This window comes from Arvicanthis niloticus, chromosome 3 (genome assembly GCF_011762505.2).
Source record: "Arvicanthis niloticus isolate mArvNil1 chromosome 3, mArvNil1.pat.X, whole genome shotgun sequence".
NCBI classification, from domain to species: domain Eukaryota; kingdom Metazoa; phylum Chordata; class Mammalia; order Rodentia; family Muridae; genus Arvicanthis; species Arvicanthis niloticus.
In genome coordinates this window covers 85,205,265-85,227,195 of record NC_047660.1, presented here as the reverse complement: position 1 = coordinate 85,227,195, position 21,931 = coordinate 85,205,265, and the positions used below count along the sequence as shown (strand labels likewise).

Sequence of the window (21,931 nt, the reverse complement as noted above, 5' to 3'; positions counted from 1 at the left end):
CCCAGTTTCTTCTCTCTGTGAGAAGAACCAGTTTCCTCCTCCACACCCATGGCTTATTATATCAGCCCCAAACCAAGAAGATCAATAGAGCAGTGATCAAAATTTCAATACTGTGAGCCCCAGTCCCTTTACTCTCTTTAAATTAATTGCCTCTGGTGTTTTGTCACAGGAACACAAAAGGAAAACTGACAGAGACAATCCTTTCTTCTGAAGAGCAGTGCAGGTTCTGATTGTCATAGCTCCCTTACCCTGGGGTGTATTCTTCAGGTCTGCAGAGTCATTATCAGACAAGTGTCTCCGGATCATGCAGATCTTCAGGGCAAGGAAACCTGCAGATATGGCTACTCCCAATGCCATACCAATGATGGCATATTTGAAATCTGAAGTACAGGGAAGAATTGAACTCAGGATTCAGCTGACAGCCTTCAAGAGTTCTAAATGAAGTTCAGGGTCATGTTCCTGGACTTTAAATCCCACATGACAACCTGTGGTACTAGCCCCAATTTACATTCTCCACTCCCAGCCCCTCACCCATCCACAGAGCCCCACCCTGATCTCTCCAGCTATCAGAATGAGGGACATTCAAGTTTCCCAGGATGGGCTCTGGTAGTGGGCAGCTTACTCCTCTAGCTTCCTGCTCTCCTACCATTCACTTTCAAGGATTTGAAAGTTGTTGGTATGTGGTGAACCTAAAAGCTAGTGGGACCTAAAAGATTCAAGGAGCTTTAAGTCTGCTGAGAAGGACAGGTAAAGAGCTCACGGTAATGTCACATGACAAGTGGTCTGGACTGGTGTGGGAGTCCTGGGGCCCAGAGCTTTCTTAGAGGAGGTGATGTGTGGATTACTCCTTGCTAGTAGAGCAAGCCTCAATATGAGAAGGAGCAGACACTATGGGAAAGGGGCAGATGAACATAGATGAGTGTGGGTCTGCCTTTAGCCTCACCTCAGGGAGTCAGAACATTGCTGATTTGTCACTGGGAGGCAAGATGCAGGGGTGCTAGTCTGTGTTTCTTCCTCACTGCTGGGATGCTGGGCTCACAGACTGATAACATGCCACTCAGGGGAGGTGAAATACAGCCTAAAATGTGGTCCCAGCCTGTGTTTTTCCAGGAGAGAAATGATGGGGTCTGGGATGGAGGCTGTGGTTCTCAAACTCCTGGGCACCCAGATGCTGCTGGGAACTTCCAGGAGTTGAGAATGGGCCCTCAGGCCAGCAATGAGCCCATGGCTGCATGGGGTGTAGGGGTAGAGGGGGAAGCTTAGCTCAGAGTGAGTGCCAGGAGTACAGAGAGGCCTTCTGCAGGAGATTTAGGCCTGGCTCTGTATGATAAAGACCTCCCCCCTTGGCAGTCCTTGATGAATTAGACAGTCCTTGTCCAAACTGCTTTATTCATGGCAGATCAGAATGCATGCCACTCAGGGTGGACCAGAGATTAAATACCTTTTTCAGGAATGGATGCCTAGGAAGAGATGCTTATTGGCTAAACACTCAGGGACCCTAGATATTTCATTAGCATGGAGAACTCTAGGCTTTACGCTGCATGACCAGTTCTTATGGTCCTCTTAGTTGGGTGTCATAGTCATGTGCCCCAGGATCGGAATCTTGTCGGGACCTAGCCCAAACTCCTGTTGTTCTCCATTATGAATTTTATTGGGATTCTGAACAACCTTACTAGTTCTTCTGTCCACTGCCCCACAAGTGAGGACCAGGGAGAATGGTAGAACTTGCTATCAAGGGCCCATAAGTACAGGATAAGGCATTGCGGGGAGCTAGGGCTGCTGACTAGAGACAGACAGCACACAGAGGTGGCCTTGATGGCTTGTATCCCTAGAGTAAAACTATTTTGACCACTCAGTGGGACTGTAGGCAAGCTGTGTGCTGGGTAACAAGAACACACACAGCATATACTGGGATTCTTTGCAAGATATAACCCCAGCTCTGTACACAGAACAAGCAAGGAGGCCACCTACCAATCTCAGTCCCAGTAGACTTGCCCGTTGCCAGCACTTGAGCTCCTCCAATGCCTGCAAAGAAAGAACCCCAAGCCTTGTTAGAAACCACAGCCAGGGCAGGGGGCTTCTCTGAGGTAAGAGAACTTGTTGCACAAGCATAAGAGCCCAAGTTCGATCCCCAGCACCTGCATTTTAAAAGGGGAGAGAGGCATGGTCACTCGCATGCCTGTTACTGCAGTGCTGTAGCAGGACAGAGATAGACAGGCTAGTGGGGTTTACTGGGCATCAGCACAGGTCCAGATTCAGTGAGAAACCCTGTCTCAAGGGAACAGGTGGTGTGATAGAGCAGCACACCCAATGTCCTCTGCTCTTCACATAAATATGCACCGGCATGTGCACACACACACACACACACACACACTCACATACACGGGGGTGGGGGTGGGGGGAGATTGACTCACATATACAACATCATACACACTAAAAGTAACAAGAAGCCCAACATTTGTCAGAACAGGGGACTGAACTCCAGCTGTGGCATCTTTGACCAAACCTTCTTCCTCTTAACTACCATCCTCAAAGACCCAGTGGGTTTCTGACTGTCACAGAGTCTCAGAGCCTTGCTAAGGCACTAAATCTGTCCTTAAAGCCTAGGCAGGGTACGAGATCCTGTCGGGCTCAGCACCTTATTTCTGAGCAGTTTCTAAGACCCTGTGCTGATCCCAGCCTGCAGCCAGTTCATTCTTACCAACCTCTATAGTCTACCCAGACATCTGCCATTGGGCCATTCCCTTGGTCTAGCCCCTTCTACTTCCCTCTCTGCCCTTTTCTGGTCTTGGCTCTATGTCATTTCTTCCCTGGCTCTCCACACATAGGTGAGCTGCCCCCTTTGGAACCCCAACAGCCCTGTAGTTCTCCAATTTAACTGAGCAAGTCAACATTAACTCAACATTTACATATCACTGCTGGGAATCAGTTGCCATGCTAGTGGCTTCTCAGCTAGCTATCAGCCACTGAGTGTGTCTTGGTCATCTCCCCAATGGCTGCACAGGAGTGTCCAGCACTTGACACAGTACCTGACAAATAGGAAGTCTCAATAGATGTCAGATGAATGAATGAATGAATGAATGAATGATGGAGGCTGTAAAGCAAGGCCACCATGCAAGAATGCTTCATGATTCGGGCCAGGCCTTCAAATTCAGAGACAGAGACCCCACTCATTAGTTTATTGGTGGCTCCACAGTCAGACTATGTAGACTGTGGGCCTTGGAGAATGCTGGCAATCCTCAGTCACTTATTCTGAGACAGATGTTGTGTACAGTCAAGATAATCATATATTTAACATAACATTCACTCTGTGACATGGGCCCTGTTATCATCACTATTTGATAAATAAGAAAGCAGAGATATTGAGAACTTAATAATGTGGCCAAAGATCAAGCCAAGTTGAAGGTGTTAGGGCTGGGAGACCAGAAACCATTACTGTACCTGTGGGGAATACAGCCCAAGACTCCTCATGGACACCAGAAACCACAAAGTTCCAAACCCTATATACACACACCTTTTCACACACACACACACACACACACACACACACACACACCTAGTTTCAGAAATTTTCCTATTAAGCTTTTCAGCTCATGATAGACTGCAGTTGGTTGAAATTCCAGAAAATAAAAATAGCAACAATGGGGACATAAGTCCACACCACTCAGGCCAATGACCAGCTGGATCTCACCTTCCTCTCATGTACCTCAGTGGGTCTTCCATGGGAGAGAACAGGTGGCTGGGCCCTTCCCACTGAGCTCCCTGGAGGCTGCCTCCTGAGCCTTGACCACCTAGGTATAAAAGGGACAAAGGCTCTGCTTCTCCAATCAGCAAAGAGCTTTTCCATTCACTTGTGACCGCTGAGCACCCTCAGAGACACTCAGCACATTGTGTTCAGCTAGCACTACACAGAGGACTGAGACAGGCTGAGTCCATGACAGGCTTCTGATTGGCAGTTCAGGAGACAAGGCCTAAATCTCTGTTTCCAAAAACTGGGCAAGCCTAGGCAAATCCAGCCTTCAGAAGTTTCACTGCCACCTGGTCTGGGGCAAGGACAATGGGTCAGCAACAGTTTCCAGACTTCCCCAGCAACAGTTTCCAGCCCCTCCCCGCAGGCCCCAGCAATGATTCTGGAATGTCTCTAGAGAATAGAGCCAAGGTTAAGATAGAGGTCACCTATCCCTCCCAGGAATACCCCTAATATGCTTTAAAGCAGAACTGCAAGCTCACTTCTGGGTCTCTCCATCTTTGTAGATGTTAGACCCCAGCATGCTGGGCCTCTGAAAAGTAAAACACTCATTGAGTTTACATATTATTTGAGTCCAGGGTATCATTCTTTGGCAAATCATGGACCCTTACAGGACAGCTGTTTTCTGTGTTTGGTGGGGAGGGGATCACCGTAACAGTTTAGGGTTGATTTTTAAAGATTGGTTTCACTTGTAATTGTGTGGATATGCAGGTGTCTGCATGCATGTGTAAGTACACATGGCTCAGGAGACTAGTAGATGTGTCAGACCTCCTGGAGCTATAAGTACAAGCAGCTATGAGCTGCAAGAGAAGCAAGTGACCTTAACCACCGAGCATCTCCCCAGCCCCTAGTTTGGAAGTCTCATCTGACCCACTTCATCTGCAAATGAATCCTGGAGATTCTGAGGCAAAATCTCACAGCCTTCTGATGACTACAGCTCCTTTTGGAGACACACAGATGTCTCTTTCCTACAGAATTCAAGCATGCACACACACACACACACACACACACACACACACACACACACTTACCACTGCATAGAATGACCAATGCACTTACCACTGCATAGAATGATCAATCATAGAAAATGATTGATTTTCTCTATTGGATGAAGCCCCCAATAAGCTCCATTGCATTAACATTTCTTTAAGGTAAATCTACTGCCATAGCTAGACTGAACTACTTGTGGACCTGGAAAAGACCTAAAACTGCACTCAGGGGATACAGATGAGAGCAGGATTTCTGGCTGACATTCCAGTCTCAGAACTGTGTTCCATGCTCCCCTTGGACTACACTCGTTGCTAGCAGAGAAACTTCTTTCTGTCTGTAGTGGACAGAAGGCAGGAGCCAAGGATGGCACTCTCTAGGAAGGCCAGATCCCTAGGGGTCAGCCTGCCTTTGCCCCCCAATCATCAACTCCCTGGGTCTCATCTTTGGGTCTTCTGTTTGGTGACCATTGCTCTTAATGAGAGCATTTGTTGTGAACACACCAGCCCCAGGTGGTACTGACAAGGAAATAAGGACACAAATGAGAAAGCCAGAGGCCCATATGAGCCAAGAGCAAAATCCCACGGATCCAGAGGCTGTGACTGCAGCTCAGACCACTGGAGAAGAGGGAAGAGAGAATGGAAGGAAGCTATAACGTCAGAGCCCCCAGCCCTGCCCAGGCCTCCCAGAATCGCATCCTAGTCAACAGTACTACCCATGTCCATGCTTTCCTGCACACTAGGATCCTTCTGCTGGATCCAAAGACTGGGATCCATGCCTTGTGGTCAGCTAAGCCCTTTGCAGGTCTCTTAGATACCACCCTCTCTGTACTGTGCTCAGATCCCCTCCAAGCCTTGAGGCATTCCACTAATCCCTGAATCTTACAGTTTAGGGGATTCCCTTCCTTCCCACTGAGGGAATTATCATATGGAGAGAGACAAACCTAGTCAGTGCATGGAGCTGTGCACTAGAGGAATAATTTCTGCTAGCCAGCCCTCTGGCCACTCGGCGGCAGCCTTTCCCCTCCTCAGGGAGAAAAATCCTCCCTCTCTGCCCTAGCTCATTTGCTCTCACTGTCTCACTGGGAGGTCTAACTCTGCTCTCTAATGAGCCCCTGGGTAAGGATCCATCCAGCAGGCGACCTGCCTCCTGCTAGGGTCACAAGCTAGGGGAGTCCCTCTTGGGCTGTAGAGGTTCAGCAAACACCCCAGCTCTGCAAAGTAGCTGGAGGATGGATGGTCCTAGCAGGGCTTGTCTGCCAACACAATCATGGAACTGCAGGATGCCTTGCTCTGCACTGGGATGTGTGAGACCCCAGGAGGAAGTTTGAGCAAACCCAGCAGGAGCTTCCGCCCACATGCTTTACGAGAGTTCTTGCAATGCTGGGTCAGCGCAAAGTACTGGAACACAGGCTCATAAGACCCTGTGCAGTCTGGACCTGAATGGATATATTATGGCTGCTGTCCCTGAGGCAAATGTCCCCTGCTACCTTTAGCCCCATGATCCTGGCTAACTGCAAGCATGCAGACATGTGCACACACATGGTGTGGATGCATGCGTGCATGCACAGATGTGCATTGTGTCTCATCACTGTCCCTGATGAACCTCAGCTGCTGCCTTCTAGATGGACTTGCTGAGACCTTGACACTTTCCGGAGGGCCCAAGTAGCCTGAGTGTGGATAGGTGGCATCTGGAACACAGGAGCTCTCTTTCAGAGGAACTTACATCAAGGCACTCAACCTTCTCTCCACACCCCATTTGGGTTTGATGCTTTGCCCTTTTTAAAGCAGCTTCAGATAAATTTGATGAGGGTATGAACACAGCAGTCTCTCTCTGTGCCTCCCCAGCCTGTGGCCTGCTCTGCAGGTGGCTTCCAATCCTGCAAGAGTTTATGGCTCTTGAGCTAGAGGTGTGGGTAACTAGGGGTAGAGCATACTTAGCATGCATGAAGACTCATGTTCCTTGCCAGAACTGAAAGGGGGGAAGAGACAAGAGTAAAGGCCCTATCAAGTAGTTTAGCTTTCCCTTCAGCGGAAAAAGGCAGGGCTGCCTCAGGAGAGCCAAGAAGGGTAAGCCCAAGGCACAGTTTGGACTTGCCCATCTCTGTTGGAATCTGACCCACTAAAAGCCCATCCCTGGCATCCAGGCCTCTTTGTACTGTCCACCTGTTGGGTCCACTCTCACTGGGGGTTAACATTCCCTGCCACCTTATTTGGGCAGAATCAGGGTGTGTGATTCCCAGTTGTGGGCTGGTCGGCATGTGTCATTCTATAAGTATCTGAACTAAAAATAGGGGTGGCCGCCCTAAATGTTTGTCAACCAATTCCTGCCTACATTCATCTTGGTACTTAAACATTGGGGAGTGGGTGGTGGGTCCTAACTTTAGATCTCACGAATTCCGACATTCCCAGCTAAAGGAAACAGGCTTCAGATGTCAGGAGCAGCATCCACTCTGTCATTAAAGAGCACACACACAAACAAAGGACCTGCAGCAGGGTAACCCGAAGTGCCCAGAGGAGATCATGAGCTGCCAAAGGGTGACCAAGTGGACTGGAGTAAAAGTTTGACACTTGATCCATTGTAGATGTTCCTCTGGGGAATCACTTCAGATGATTCTGGTCGGGAGAGAGCTGGCTCCAGGATGGCCTGGAGAACCATACTGATCACTGACTTAGGGGATAGTCCTGACACAGCATCATAGAAAATCAGGCTGTCTAGTGACGTGGGAATGGAGAACACAGGATGGAATGAGGAACTATTTAGGGTAGCTGCAGACAATCCTCGTGAAAGCCTGTAAACAGAGCATGCCATGATACCCCATCCTGATGTTCCTCATCACCTCTAAGAATTAGTGCAAAAGCCACCTCCAGAGTCCTCTCCAAGACTCCTGTTGGCACTGTAGGTTCAAGATCACTTCTGAACCTCCCCCAGACTGCCTCCTCCCCTTGTGTTTTGCTCTGTGGCACAGAGGTACCTATAACAAGAGGAGGTCTCTTTTCCCCAGGGCCAGGATGATCCCTGAGAGCCCTTGCAACTTGGATTACTATCCAGATTGATGGAGAGCCACAGTAGAAGGCAGAGTCTTGAGATGACTGAGCGATCAGTCCAAAGCTACTCAGTGTGAACCCAGAAGTAGTTCAAAGCCTTGAAGTGATAAAATCAAGTTTGTAAAAAGGCAAGTAGGGTTCAAAATGAGTGATAGCATCACACATGTGATTCTGAGCCCCCAGGAAAGGCTTCTGAGAAAACCTCCATCTTTTGCAGTGAACTGTGAGTCCTCAGGAGCCTGGGCTGTGCTGGTGCAGAGCTGGAACTATGCAGCAGTTGAAAGAGTCGCAGAAAGGACCCTGGGCATGCAAATCCAAAGGCGCAGTGCAGCTGGGATTCACACCACTGTTCGATCCTAAGCCTGGCTCTTTTCCTGGGAAAACTGAGACATAAGACTCTGGTATGCAAGAAGTGCTCACCAGAGACACAGCTTCCTGTCTTGTTGACTTTGAAGTCAGGGCTACTCTGATTTTAAGATCTGCCTGTTTGGGTGGTATGAATGTGGGAGCTCCTTCCCTTCCTGGCTGCTCATGAGTAGGTGGGCATCTAAGAAAACCAGGGATAGCAGCCATGTCTCTTTTAGCAACCCCCTACCCCACGGGGCTGTCTGAACTGACCCTGATAATGACACATGTCTGCCTTTATGTTGTATACCTCAGCCTTTGTCCCAGTAGAACACCAGGGACAGATTATCTGGGCTTAGTTTTGTGGTCTTTTTACTTCCACTGAGGTCTAGAACTGTCTGTGACTTGCAGAAACATCAGATGCCTTATCATAAGCCCCCAAACCACCAGAAACAGCTTTTCCTAGGTTACCTCATTCTCTCTCATCACAGCCTGACCTTAGTAGCCAAATTTTCAGTAAACAAGATATCCCCTACATCCTCCCATAGCTCTTCTTGCCCCAGTATTTCTCTAAAAGAACCTAGCATGGGGATAAAACCGTATGGGTCAGAACAAGAAAAAAAAAAAAAAAAAAAAAAAAAAAAAAAAAAAAAAAAAACAGTTGAGAAGAGAAAGGGCAAGTGGAGTAGACTCCAGAAAGCAAGGGTACAATGGTTGTCCACTGGTGACCACGGAGCATTAACCATGGAAAGAAAGTCATTATGGACTCATAACCATCTCTTAATCCATATACCTAGCCAAGCCCTTGGACTTGACACCTGGAGAGATGGGCACTGAGTGGATATTGCCATATACTAGAACTTTCTGTCCATACATTCTGTCCATGGTGATTGGCCAGCAAAGGTGGCCAAGGAGATGCTCAATCATGCCTGTGGTGTTGGGAAACTTCTACAAGTTTACAATTTAGTTAGAGACAGGATAACTAATGAGAGTCAGTGTAGAGGACTGGAAGGGGTGCAGAGGACAGAGCAGGAGGACTAGGAGGGGTGAGGAGGCAGGTACCAGGTCCAGGAGGGTCTGAAAAGGGCTGAGAATACAAGAACTAAAGAGGTAGCTCAACAGGGTAGCATTGGCAGAGCCCTGACACAAGTATGAGGACAGTTCCCATGGGTCATCCTGAAGGTTCTTATTGCCAAGGTGCCCAAAGCAGTCCTCGGAGCTGGAGGGCATGGTCTTATCCATGTTTTGTTCAGCTAGGACACAGCAGCCCTGGACAGGAGTGAGAAGCAGGAAGCCATAGAAGGCCATCAGACCGATGAGGAGGCCAGGAGTCCATAAAATATGAGCAAGTGCCTCCACCTTCCAGAAATAGCACCATAATTAAGAGGAGGATGATAAGAGTGAGTGACTTGACAGCATCAAAACTCGGGCCCATGTTGTTTTCCCAAGCAATCTTTGCTAATTAATTCTTAAAGCTTCACACACTTGGACCCAAACACTCAGCTTCCAGAAAGCAAAGCAATCAATACCTTCTCAGACTAATGGAGGGGCTGGAGGCGGGAGCTGCCTTGGGTCTGAAGGGGTGCCCCAAGCATGAGAATGTTTGCAAAAATGGGACGTTCTGACTGGGGGTCGGGATCTGGGTTCCCTCTTTACCAGGAAGTAAAGACAAGTGTCAAGCCACGTCTGGCAAGGAAGTGGCTGTGAGCCTTGGGGAGGTAGATACTGAAAGATGAGAAACCTCATGGATTCTAGCAAGGTAAGCAATGCCCTCCAAGAAATTCTGCCCCCCCCCCCGGCCCATTCTTACTAGATAAAAAGTTTGTTACCTCTCCAAGCCCACTAGAGAGTACCCGAAAGTGTTCCTGTGGCCTAGGTAGTGGAGGGTAAGCCACAGGAATAGAAGGGCACATGGAGGACACTGTAAATCAAAACTTTCCATTCCATCACCCATCCCTCTAACAGTGACTTTGAGCTGAGTCTGGTGGTGTGATGAGCTCAGTGTCACTAGCCTACTGGGGCTGTGTGCGTCCCCTGGATGTGTGTGCCCAGGGTAAGAGGCAGGCAACAGCTGTCTTTGCACTTGTAAACATCTGCTTTCCTGGTGGGAGAACTGAGGGCTCTCTCGAGGGAGTGCTCAGACTAGGAAGGGCAGTTCTTTCAGCAAGGGCAAAGGTGACCAGTCTCTAAAAGGAGAAATGTCTGCAACCCCCGGCTAGGAGGCTAGGAGCTTCGGCTCACAGCAGGCCTGCTGTCTAGAGTGAAGCTCAACCCAGAGCTGCCTTTGTGGGGCTGTCTTGGAAGTGAGCAGGGAGGCATGCTCCGTGCAGAATAACTAATTAATGATGGTAAAGTATCAGGAAAGAGGAAAGCGCTGTATAACCGCTAAGTGGTGGGGTTATTATTATTCATGCAATATTCATACTGTGCTCTTCAGCCTTGGGAAGCTTTGCTTAGCGTCCTGAGGGACCTGCTGAGGGAAGCACATGCCCAGACTACAGAGCTGTGGGATGATAGCTGGCCTGGCCCACGCGAAGGGGCCATGACATTGCAGAGAAAGCAGCAGCAAGCGGCCCATATAGGAGTCCCAGGGCGAGGGCGCTAGCTAGCCACCTGCCTCAGTTTACCAAGAGAGGTTGTTGAGTGAGCCCTTCTATGCATCTTCCTCTGGCTATCTTTTAATAGGCAGCTCCTGACATTTGCAGAGCCCAGGGTGTGTCACATATTTAAATATTTAAGCTTTAAGTCAAGCTGTGCCTGCCTCGCCCTACCCCTTGACTCAGAAGCCTACTGTCTCCTTCTGAAGAGAGAAGATCTGCTCTAACAAATACTTCCATGGTGGGCAAATAAGGAAGAAGCCAGGCTTGGTCCTAGTTGCTTGAAGACCCCCCAGACTCTCAGGACTGGAGATGGAGTCTCCGGCTGGCAGATTTCTCACAGTCTCTTATCCAAACTTTGGCTTTCCCCTAGACTTCTGGATGGTGCCAAATCATGTTCCTTCCCCAGCATTTGGAGAGAAGGGGCCTTTCCTCTGGTTTTCTGATACCTGAAAATTAAAGCAATCTCTCCCTCCTTCTTTCTCTCCCTCACTCCAGGGTAGCCACTATACTGGGGTATTCTGTCTTAACACATGCCTTTGCTTTCATCTGGGGTCTCCCAAGCTCACACATGCCCTTCCCCACAAATGAGTGCTGACCTAATTATTGAACTGTCTTGGCGAGATCAAGAAGAGAAAGTGCCTTTGCATTGTGTGTGTGTGTGTGTGTGTGTGTGTGTGTTCACAGGAGCTGGCAGCATGGGACAGACTATAATCCCAAGAAGTGCCACAAACCAGGCGGTGGTGGTGCACACCTTTAATCCCAGCACTTGGGAGTCAGAGGCAGGCAGATTTCTGAGTTCAAGGCCAGCCTGGTCTACAGAGTGAGTTCCAAGACAGCCAGGGCTACACAGAGAAACCCTGTCTCGAAAAAACAAACAAACAAACAAAAAACCAAAACAAAACAAAAAAAAAAAGGTGCCGCAAAACTGTTCATGCTCACATAACTGCATATGAGTGATCTTTGAACCTGGGTCAGCCTGGCTCTGTGACTGTCTCACACCAGCATGGGGAGTGGATCATCACTAAGAGTTGACCTGTCTTCAGGGGACATGGCTCAGTGGTCAGGGCTTGTCAGTGTTGCAGAAATCTCTGTTGTCCAATGCCCCGGGGCAGCTCAGAACTCTTCACTGAGTCTCTCCAGAGCCCTTTCTAGCCCTTCCACACAACACTGTCCCTGTACTGCACAACATTATTTTCCAGCGGGGCTATAACTAAACTAACCATCCGCTGCAACAGAAGTTACTGCTCAGCCACACACTCACCCTTGACCCACACAGTACTTCCCATGAAAACTGTAAATGAGGAGCTCAATTGGAGCTTCAGAGGCCATCCTTGGCTCTACTGGCTCTTCCTAGTTCTACCTAGTCTTGAGGTGGACACAGCTGGGTTCCAGGCAGATCCCTAGGCATGAGCAAACCCAGTTTTCCTTGCTGAGAACCACTGGCCAGTAAATAATGGAATGGAATCAAATTTAAAATAAAATGATCAGCTGAAGCAGTTCTGACAGATAGATGAGGGTCTGGATGTGAGATTAGAAGAAGCACAGATAGTTTAATTTGAGAGCTGGTGAGAAAGCTGATCCATCCGTTCAGCTTGCTTATGCCACCAAGCCATCTTTCACCCTGTGGGGGAATTCTTCCCCTTCAGGATCCTCTGGGATTGAGGGTGGCTATCTGACAGCATTGCTTCAGATCAGCCATTCTCCAAGGACACTCTTCTGAGGCTATGGAAATGGAATGTGCTTACCTGGTTCTCACACTAAAAATAGCTAAAATCTCTATACACCACATTTTAAAACCAATGTTGGTAGAACCTGAAAGGTAGAGAGAAGGCAGGCTTCCCAGGGACTCCAAGATGCTGGGAATAACTAGAAAGTGGATTACAGAGAAGGCTAACAGAAGATGGAAGATCTACCCTGAAGTGGGAGGCAGTCTTGTGAATTGGGAGCCCAGACTGAAAAAAAAAGAAGATGAAGAAGAAGGAGGAGGAGGAAGAAGAAGAGGAAGAGGAGGGGAAGAAGAGGAGGAGGAAGAAGAAGATGATGAAAATGAAGAAGAAGAAGAAGAAGAAGAAGAAGAAGAAGAAGAAGAAGAAGAAGAAGAAGAAGAAGAAGAAGAAGAAGAAGAGGAGGAGGAGGAGGAGGAGGAGGAGGAGGAGGAGGAGGAGGAGGAGGAGGAAGAGGAGGAGGAAGAGGAAGAGGAGGAGGAAGAGGAGGAGGAGGAAGAGGAGGAGGAAGAGGAGGAGGAGGAGGAGGAAGAGGAAGAGGAGGAGGAAGAGGAGGAGGAGGAAGAGGAGGAGGAGGAGGAAGAGGAGGAGGAGGAGGAAGAGGAGGAAGAGGAGGAGGAGGAGGAAGAGGAGGAGGAGGAGGAAGAGGAGGAGGAAGAGGAAGAGGAGGAGGAAGAGGAGGAGGAGGAAGAGGAGGAGGAAGGGGAGGGGAGGAGGAGGATTGGGATGAGAAGGAGAAAGCAAGAAGAAGAGGAGGAGGAGGAGGAGGAGGAGTAAGGGTTATGTCAGATGGGAGGGGGTATATCTCAGCTGCTTGGTCAACCTGGTCCCACCATCATGAACTCTGCCATGCCTTACCTTCCATGGCAGACACTATCTTTGCAAATAACAAGCCAAAATGAGTCCTTTCTCTCATAAGTTGCTTTGTGTGAGCATTAGGTTACAACATCAAGAAAAGTAAACAGTGCACATGATGGTCCAGAAATACCAAGAAGCACATCTATAGGACTCCCAAGAAAAGCTAGTTCTCAGCTAGGCATGGTGGCATATTTCCGTAATTCCAGATTTCAGGCTAAGATGGGAGGACTTCAAGTTTGAGGCCAGCTTTGTATCATAAGTTTGAGTACAACCTGGGCTACATACTAAAACACTGTATGAAAGAAAGGAAGGAAGGAAGGAAAGAAAGATGAAAGGAAGATGAATAGAGAGAATTGGGCAGAAACTAAAAAGAAGAGGACAGTTGGGCATTTGCAAACGAAAAGGCTAATATTCTCAAAGAAATAAAAATGTTATTAATTGAACGAAAGTAGCCACACCAAAATATGTAGACAACAGCTAATACTGCCCTGGGAGAAAGAATCTCATCACTAAATTAGTGGAAAAGAAAAGCTTTAGTCCATAATCTAAGACGTCATTTCAAGAAACTTAAAGACTAATAGCATACTTAAAATAAGCAGAAGAAGTGAAGTAATAGGGCTGTGATCAGAAATCAATTGAACTGTGATCAGAAAATAACATTGAAAATCAACGAAAGAAGGAATTGTTTCTTTGAAAATTAGATCCCATTGAAAAATCCTGACAAGACTGACAAAGAAAACTTAACAGCAGCAGTTACCAATGGGAGGGATAAATCACAACTGTCACTCCAGAGCCTGAGGCACCAGAGATGATGTTGAGGATCATAACTGACAAAGACAATAATTAATAACAGCAAGAAGAAAATGTTAGAAAATGCTCTACATATAAAAATTTGAGAGTTTGGAAGAATAAACCAATTTCTCAAAATTCACAAAGCACCCAGATTCACTCACCATGAACTATGTATTCCAAACAACCTTAAGATTAATTAAGGAAATTGAAGTTATTTTGTAAGCCTCCTAAAAGAAACATATAGTTTCTTCCATACTGTTTCATGGGATAAATCTGGCAAGAATTTAAAGGATTACCAGCAATTCTACATCATTTTCCCCCAAAATGGAACAGATAAGAATGCCTTCATCCATGTCTTGAAGTCAACATCACCCTAATATTAAATCCTAAACACACCACCACCACAGGGAAATTTGTGAGTATGCTTACCAAAAGCCCTGCCAGTTATCAAGGATTCAGTCACATGTGTAAATTAAACACCATAGGTAAGTGGAGTTCTCCAGGACATAGGCAGCCAGTGCCACCTGTCACACCAACAGGCTACAGAAATATGTCACATGTAAGCAATGAAGTAAACACATCTGACCACATTCTACGATACTACTCTTATCCGTGATAAAACCTCTCTCAAAACCAGAGATGGAGGTAAACTTCTTTGCTGTCACAGAGACTGTCTGCAAACTTACTTTCAGCTGACATTACTCTTAATTGGTGGTTCACAACCTGTGGGTAACAATCGCTTTGGGGTCATATACCAGATATCCTGTGTATCAGATATTAACATGACAATTCATAACAGTAACAAAATTACAGTTATGAAGTAGCGATGGAATAATTTTATGATGGTGGATCACCACAACATGAAGAACTGTATTAAAGGTTCACAGCATTGGGAAGGTTGAGAGCACTGGTCTTAATGGTAAGAAACAAGGTATCACCCCGCTTGGATCAGGAACAATACAGCGGTGGGACAGGATCTTCTGTCTCTACTTCTTTTCAATTCAGTACTGATGTCCTTGCCAGGCCACCAAAACAAAGATAAGGAGTAAATGCAACATTGCTCAAAATGGGGACAGGGATCCTGACCTCATTTGCATAGAATATGATGGTCTGAGAAGAGAACCCTAAGTCATTAAACAGTAACTCCTAGAGTAAGCGAGTTCAACAAGATGGTGGAACTCAGATCCACAGATAGAAACCAGAAGGGCTTCTTTACATTCAGTTACACAGAGAAGGAAAGACTTGAAAGACTAAAATAGAGTTCATAATCACTAAAAAATACTGACATGTAAGTCTAATACATACACATTCATGTCCCCCAATTTTCTCTGAAGAGAGAAATCAAGAAGAGTGTTAGTCTGTGAAGATACACTGAGTTCCTAGAAGATACGTTACAATAAAGATGTCCTGTCTCTTCTAATTGTGCTACACCTTTATGTGAATATAAAAAATCAGTAAGTTTGTCCATGAATATCCAAAGGCATTTTTTTCAGGTTTACATGGCTAGAATTGGTTTTTAAAATGTTTTGAAGAGGAAGGATAATATAGGGGGGAGTGCTGTCCAATCTAGGGACATTCTGTAGCCCAAGACTCAAGACTGCACCTGTGGCAGACAGACAGGCAAATGTTTCAACAGAAAGGAGAACCAAAATTATTCCCACAGCACAGCCATCTTTTGACAAGGCAACAGATTCAGGCCAATGGAGGAAGAATAGTTTTCAACCAACTATGCTGAAGCAATCAAAGACCTGTAGGTCAAAAAAGCAATAACAACAAAATACATTAACAAACACAATATAAGAAACCTAGACATAAATTCTTAACACACAAACCTCAAAATGTATCATAATTGGCTGGGGTGGTGGCACAGTGTATACAGTGCTTGCCTGCTAGCATGGGGGCCTGAATTTAGGCCTCCAGCATGCACAATTATGCATACCTATAATCCTAGGGCTGGGGAAGTAGATGCAGGAGGATGCCTGGAGCTCCCTGACCAATTAATCTAGCTGAATTGGTGAGTTTCAGGTTCCATAAGAGACCCTATATGGAAAACCCAAGATAGAAGGTAATAGAGGAAACCACCTGAGGTTGACACTGGCCTCTACACATTCCTACACATAACTTACATATGAACACATACATACAAAACACACACACCAAACAGATCATAGATTTAAGTACAGAGCATGAAACTACACAAGATTTTAGAGAAAAATCTTAAAGATTTAAGACTTGGTGAAAATTTCTCATGCTTCATATCAAAAGAAAAGTCTGTCCAAAAAAAAAAAAAAAAAAAAAAAATCAAACCAAAAGTAAACCCAGTACATTAAACTTCACTGACATTAAATACGTTCAGGCTGGAAAGATGGTCCAGGGCTTAAGAGCCCTTGCTGCACTGCCAGAGGACTCCAATTTGGTTCCAGGAACATATGTCTTGTGGCTTACAAATTCCTGTAACTCCAGTCCCAAAGGATCTGAAGCCACATTCTGGCCTCTGCAGGCACAAACATACATGTGACATACACACATGTAGATACACACAGAGACACATATATAACAACAAACAAAAAAATATATAAAGCCAGATATGGTGCTGCTTTCAATCACTGTGTTTGGAAGGAACAGACAAATGTATCTCTATATGAATTTGAGGCTATCCTAGTCTACGTAGTGAGTACCAGGCTAGCTAGGGCTACATAGTGAGACCCTTTCTCAACGTTTTTGTTTAATTTGTTTATATTTTATTTACAAAATTTAACAATAAAACATTGTTCAGCCACGGATCTGACAGACAGCACTCACACTTTTGGATGATACAAAGAACTCTTAATGGCACCAGTAAAACCCACAAACCAATCACAAAGCAAAAAACTGGAGACAGAGCGTAACCCTGAAGCTAGTCCTGTTGTCCTGCTCTATGGAAAAGCTGGCCCTGCCCACCAGACCCGGCTCCTCCCTTCCGCCCTGCCCACCAGACCCGGCTCCTCCCTTCCGCCCTGCCCACCAAACCCGGCTCCTCCCTTCCCACCCGCCCGCTGGCTAAAATGCCCGGGTGGATGGTGTCCTTGTGTCTCCTGAAGATCTGGTAGGCAGCAAAGGAGAACGAACACAATGATTCTTTCTCACACACATCTCACCGCATAATCTAAAACCATTATCTTGGCAAGAAGCTGGAACAGGGGAAAAGCTGTCAGGAAAGATTCATACAAAGATCTCAGGGACTAAGAGCCAAGGAAGAAAGTGATGACTTTGACTTTGGAAGATAAAAACGAATTTAATTCTCTTTACCCCGGCCTCTGCCATCTTTTCATTATAAATTAAGGCAGGGGGAAAAAAAAAGCCTCTCTCTTTCAATAACTCTGGCTCCTTCAGTGAAGGATGTTTTAGGTCCTGGAACGTAATTAAAGTGATATTGTATTCCTTTTATTCTCATGATTGTAATAATACATAGAGCTCAGCAGATGCTTTCCAACGCTGTTAAAACGAAGAGGGATCGCTGACATGTCTGCTGGAATTCCAGTCCTGGGAGTGTTTCTAAAGCAGAGCTTTCAGAAGAGATGGACCCCTGATAAAATGCTCAGGAATTGTACTAGGTATTACCAAAGGTTACTTTTAGATCAATATTGTAGCACAAATTAAAAATATTGTTCATCTGGTATTTATGCAGAGGTTTCAATGACTACAGTCCCGGGACCTAGTTTTGAATTTTAACATAATGTCAACAGTGCTTCAGCCTCACCCACACTTCCCTTCACTTCTATCCATGAAGCCGAAGATGACAGTGTCAGCCACGTTGCTTTTGGGTATAAAAATGGGTCACTTGAGTGTAATCGTTAGGGAGTATCAGGCAATCCCAAAATGAGGATTGTTGTGACATGGTGGGGCTTGCCAGGAAGCTATGTACTTTAAAAACGTCTCTGGGCTGAGTAACCTAGGCCATGCATATCCCGGCCTACAGAAGGCCAAAACAGGACAGTTACCTCAGGCGGCACCTGCCCCTATGTCAGGGTGCTAACAACTCCTGTGAGAAATATCGGAATGTGATTCACAGATAATAGGAAAGTATTTTATTAGTGTTATCGTTCCTAAGGCTGATAACTGTGCTATAGTCACTTGAGAGAATGTATTCAGTCTTCATTTTTGATTGACACATTGTGTGTGCATGCACAGCATAATGATTCGACAGACGTGTACAAGGAGTAATGGTCAGATGGGGGAAAACTGGCAGTTTCAGTCGCTGTTCTAAGATACTCCACACATTGCTGCACACATTGCTTCCTTCCATAGACATGCGCAGATCCTATTCTCCAGCTCCTCCCTAACCCTGCCACCCACTGCCCTACCCTTTCTGATGACTCTTTCAGAGCCTTTCAGGTGTGATCTCATGGGTATCAGCTCTCTGTGCCCAGCAGTCTTCATGTCATGTGATGTCCTCCTGATTTGCCCACACTGTTGAGTCTTGGGAAACACATACTGATGCATCCATTTAGTAGCTAGAGGACCCTTGGTGTTATACAGTCTGGCCACAAATGGCTTGCATAGTAAGACATACAGAAAGAAATACAGATAAAGAAAGGGGGATAAATTGTTCTCAAAATCAACCTTTCTGAATATGCACATACTCCTTACTGTTCGCTCTTTTCTTAAGTTTAAAGTGGAAATTTGAACAAAGCAGTCTGAAAAGCACTGAGAGTGTTTTCATGGTGACGCCCTTTTCCACTCTCCACCAAGAGGCTCCTTGCTGTTAGCTTTAAAACATAGAAATGCCTCATTTCAAATCTGAGCAATGCTGCTTCCCTGACCTCTGACCTCCAAGAAGCCCTTTCCGTGTTGTTTGCTTCTTTCTCCTCATCTATCCAAATGTGCATGCTTATAAGACCATCCCCGTTTGGGGCTGCTTTTGAGAGGTGAATGAGGCCCACAGGATAATTCTGAGGGGTTAGCTCTCAGGAAGTGGGCTTCACCATGCTTTTGAGGCAAAGCTTTAGTGAGAGAGGAAGGGGCACTCAGAGTCAGGACGATTCTGACAGCAACAAGCAGAGTGTACAACCTTACTGAGAAGTGACAGCGATCCATAGGCTATTGTATCAAATCAGTATGATGATAATCAAATATAGTCGGATCCAGAACCATGGGCCAGACAGGCAGCTCTGATGTCTGTTAAACGAGGCTTGAGTGGAAGCAACATTGCCAAAAGGTTCTAAGTGAAAGACTTAAAGCAAATGTTAGGAGTGTTTATATTACATACAGAAAGATAAAACCAGACCCTTTCATTAAGATGCACACACAGATACATTCTACTTTTGAATGATACAAAGGCGAGTTTTAAAATGTTTCTTAGAAAATGTTCTAGTTTACTTTTCTGTTGCCAGGATGAACATCACGGCCCAAATCAACTTTTTACCAAGCTGCTTATTGACCAGCTTCTACCTCATGCTAAGTCAGCTTTCTGACACTACCTGCTCAAGGGTCACCACCTACAGTTAGCTGAGCACACACACGGACGCATGCACGCACGCACGCACGCACCAATCAACAACCAAGACAATTCCCCAGAGACATGGCCACTGACCAATCTGATCTGAGCAGTCCCTTAATTGAAATTCCTCCTGTGCTGAGTAACATCCTGTTAAACGTTTTGGGAAGCTTTTACCCCCATTATTTCTTTAGAGTAAATTCTTTGACATGGAATTTCTGGGTCAAAAGTTGTGCACAGCTTCCCTCTTCACCCTAAATAGCCTCTGTGAAGTAGAATCAGTGAGTGCTCTTAATGCCTGAGTGTGCGCAAGTAAAGTCAGACACCGCTGCTAAGACAGGGGAACATGGTAACAGGTTTAATTCTCTCAACCACCTTGGGGAAGGGGGAGTAGGTCGGTCATTAGCCTCAACTGAAAGACAAGGAAACTGTCACAGAGAATGTAACTGGCATATTTCTCTGTGCTTGCAAAGAGAAGAACCAAGAGTAACATGCTGGAAGTTTAGAACTAGCCTCATGGTCCTCACCACGCTCTACCTTTATGTGAAAGCATTTAAGTGGGATGTCTAGGCCCAGATCGAGATCGAAGTACCAGGATGCCTTTCCATGAAACTGTGGGGACTGATCGAGTCAAGATAAACTTTAGCCAGTACTTTGCACCTCAAAAGCACTAAAATATTCACATGCTATTCTTTTCTGGTTTGTCAGACTGAGCATCCTGAAGGCTTACTGTCTGCAATTCTTCAATGAATTGCCTGTTTATACCATTCTACTTTATTCTTCGTTTTTAAATTCAACCCCTCCCCCAGGAATCCCCCCAGACAGAGTGGTCTGTATTTCTATTGGTCCAAAGCCAAAATTGAGGTTAGAGACTCTGCTGGCTTCGTTTGCTTGGCAGCAACACTGAGCTTGGCCGTCCAAGCACCTTGAATCACTGCTTCCTGGTTCCTGTGACCTCCTCAATGTCACTGTAGATGAGAGGCATCTATTTTGACATGCTAATTCCAAAGACCCAGGTCTGTGCTGCCCCTGAGAGATGCAGGCGCTCCCGGAAACCTGGCGACCTTGTCTATGTATGGGATTCAGGCCACACCTCCAGACACAAGAAACCATTAGGAGGCAGACTGCTTGCCTTTCAGTTGTGTTCTGTTTTCTGGAAAAGGCATTTTAAAGTATATGGCTGCTGCCTTCCAAAGAAACACCAGTTGTCCCCCAAGGGGACTTTGCGAAGTAACCCTCTTCCTCATTGCTACTGTCCCTCCCTGTCTCTGTGTATTTCCAACAGTCTTGCTGAGCTTGTCTCCAGTTCGCCATGCTCCTCCTCTCTGTGCTTCTCTGACTTTTTATTTCTTCCCAGTCCATGCCACCCTACTCCTGCTTCTCTCCTTCTTCCCACCTTCCAATGCTTGGCCAAAAAAACAAGTGATTAAAAATAAAGACACTTCTGCTCTACTCTATTGGCCATTTCACTGCCCACTCTGCACATAGTCATCACCAGGAATGGGGCAGCACCACCTGCCTGTCTCTTCTAGGCAATTATCTTGACTTAGATCGATTAAGTTTAATTCAATTTTCTCACAAGCCTATGAAGTGAACACTATCTTCCACTTCGTTAGGTCAGAAACTGAAACTCGGAGTGTCAGAAGCATGTTCCAGTTTGTGAGGAATGAAGCCACAGTTGAAGCAGACTGACTGGGTTTTTTAGCCAAGCCTGGAGCTCTTCCTCTGCACCACCCTCCTCTTCTCCCTCAGCCCAGCATGTGTCTGTAAGCAGCATCTGCACTGAGAGAGAGATATTGCCCACTATCCCACCCAAGTCCCCAAGGCCATCTATCCCAAGGGATGTGTCACAATTCAGAAGGAAGCCCATGGGTGTCCCCTCTGCAGTTTAAGCTCGCTGGGCCCCCAGGATGGCAAAGGGTCACCCACCCCATTTCCACCACCTGCCTTCACTTACCTAAGAGGAAGAGGAGGGCTCTTAGTAACGGGACCCCAGAGCTCATAGTGCTGTTCTGTCCTGGCTCCTTGAGATGAAGCAAGTGAGCTGTGTGACACCAGGCTCCAGGGATGGGAGCCAAGCTCCCACGTGACTGACAAGGAAGGAAGCTACAGCCACAGCCAAAGACTGTGGGTTCTTCTTGTCCCCTTGCAGGAAGGGGTGAGGGAAGTCCCTGTTATTTGCTCTCTGACTGGTGTCGAGTGGGAGAAAGTTAGTGTATGTCAAGAAGGGTCTACCACTGGATGCCGAAGGTCACCGTAAGTTCCTCTCTGGCTCCCTCCCATAGCTCTAACACTGAAGCATCACTTTGGTTTCTTACCCAAAGACCCCTGCTGGTAGGTCTTAAAGGAAAATA

General features: G+C 46.4%; 1 protein-coding gene across 1 annotated transcript in view; it reads right to left on the bottom strand.

Moving 5' to 3' along the window:
* Nucleotides 1–21,631, bottom strand: part of Tmem273 (transmembrane protein 273) — a 32,569-nt gene extending 10,938 nt beyond the window's left edge. The window contains exons 1-3 of the mRNA XM_034499137.2: nucleotides 21,535–21,631; nucleotides 1,972–2,025; nucleotides 249–380 (exon numbers count right to left, since the gene is read on the bottom strand). Of these exons, the coding sequence (XP_034355028.1) occupies nucleotides 249–380; nucleotides 1,972–2,025; nucleotides 21,535–21,580 (232 nt within the window). The 5' untranslated portion in view covers nucleotides 21,581–21,631. The remainder of the gene's footprint in view (nucleotides 1–248; nucleotides 381–1,971; nucleotides 2,026–21,534) is intronic.
* Nucleotides 21,632–21,931: the final 300 nt, after the last annotated feature.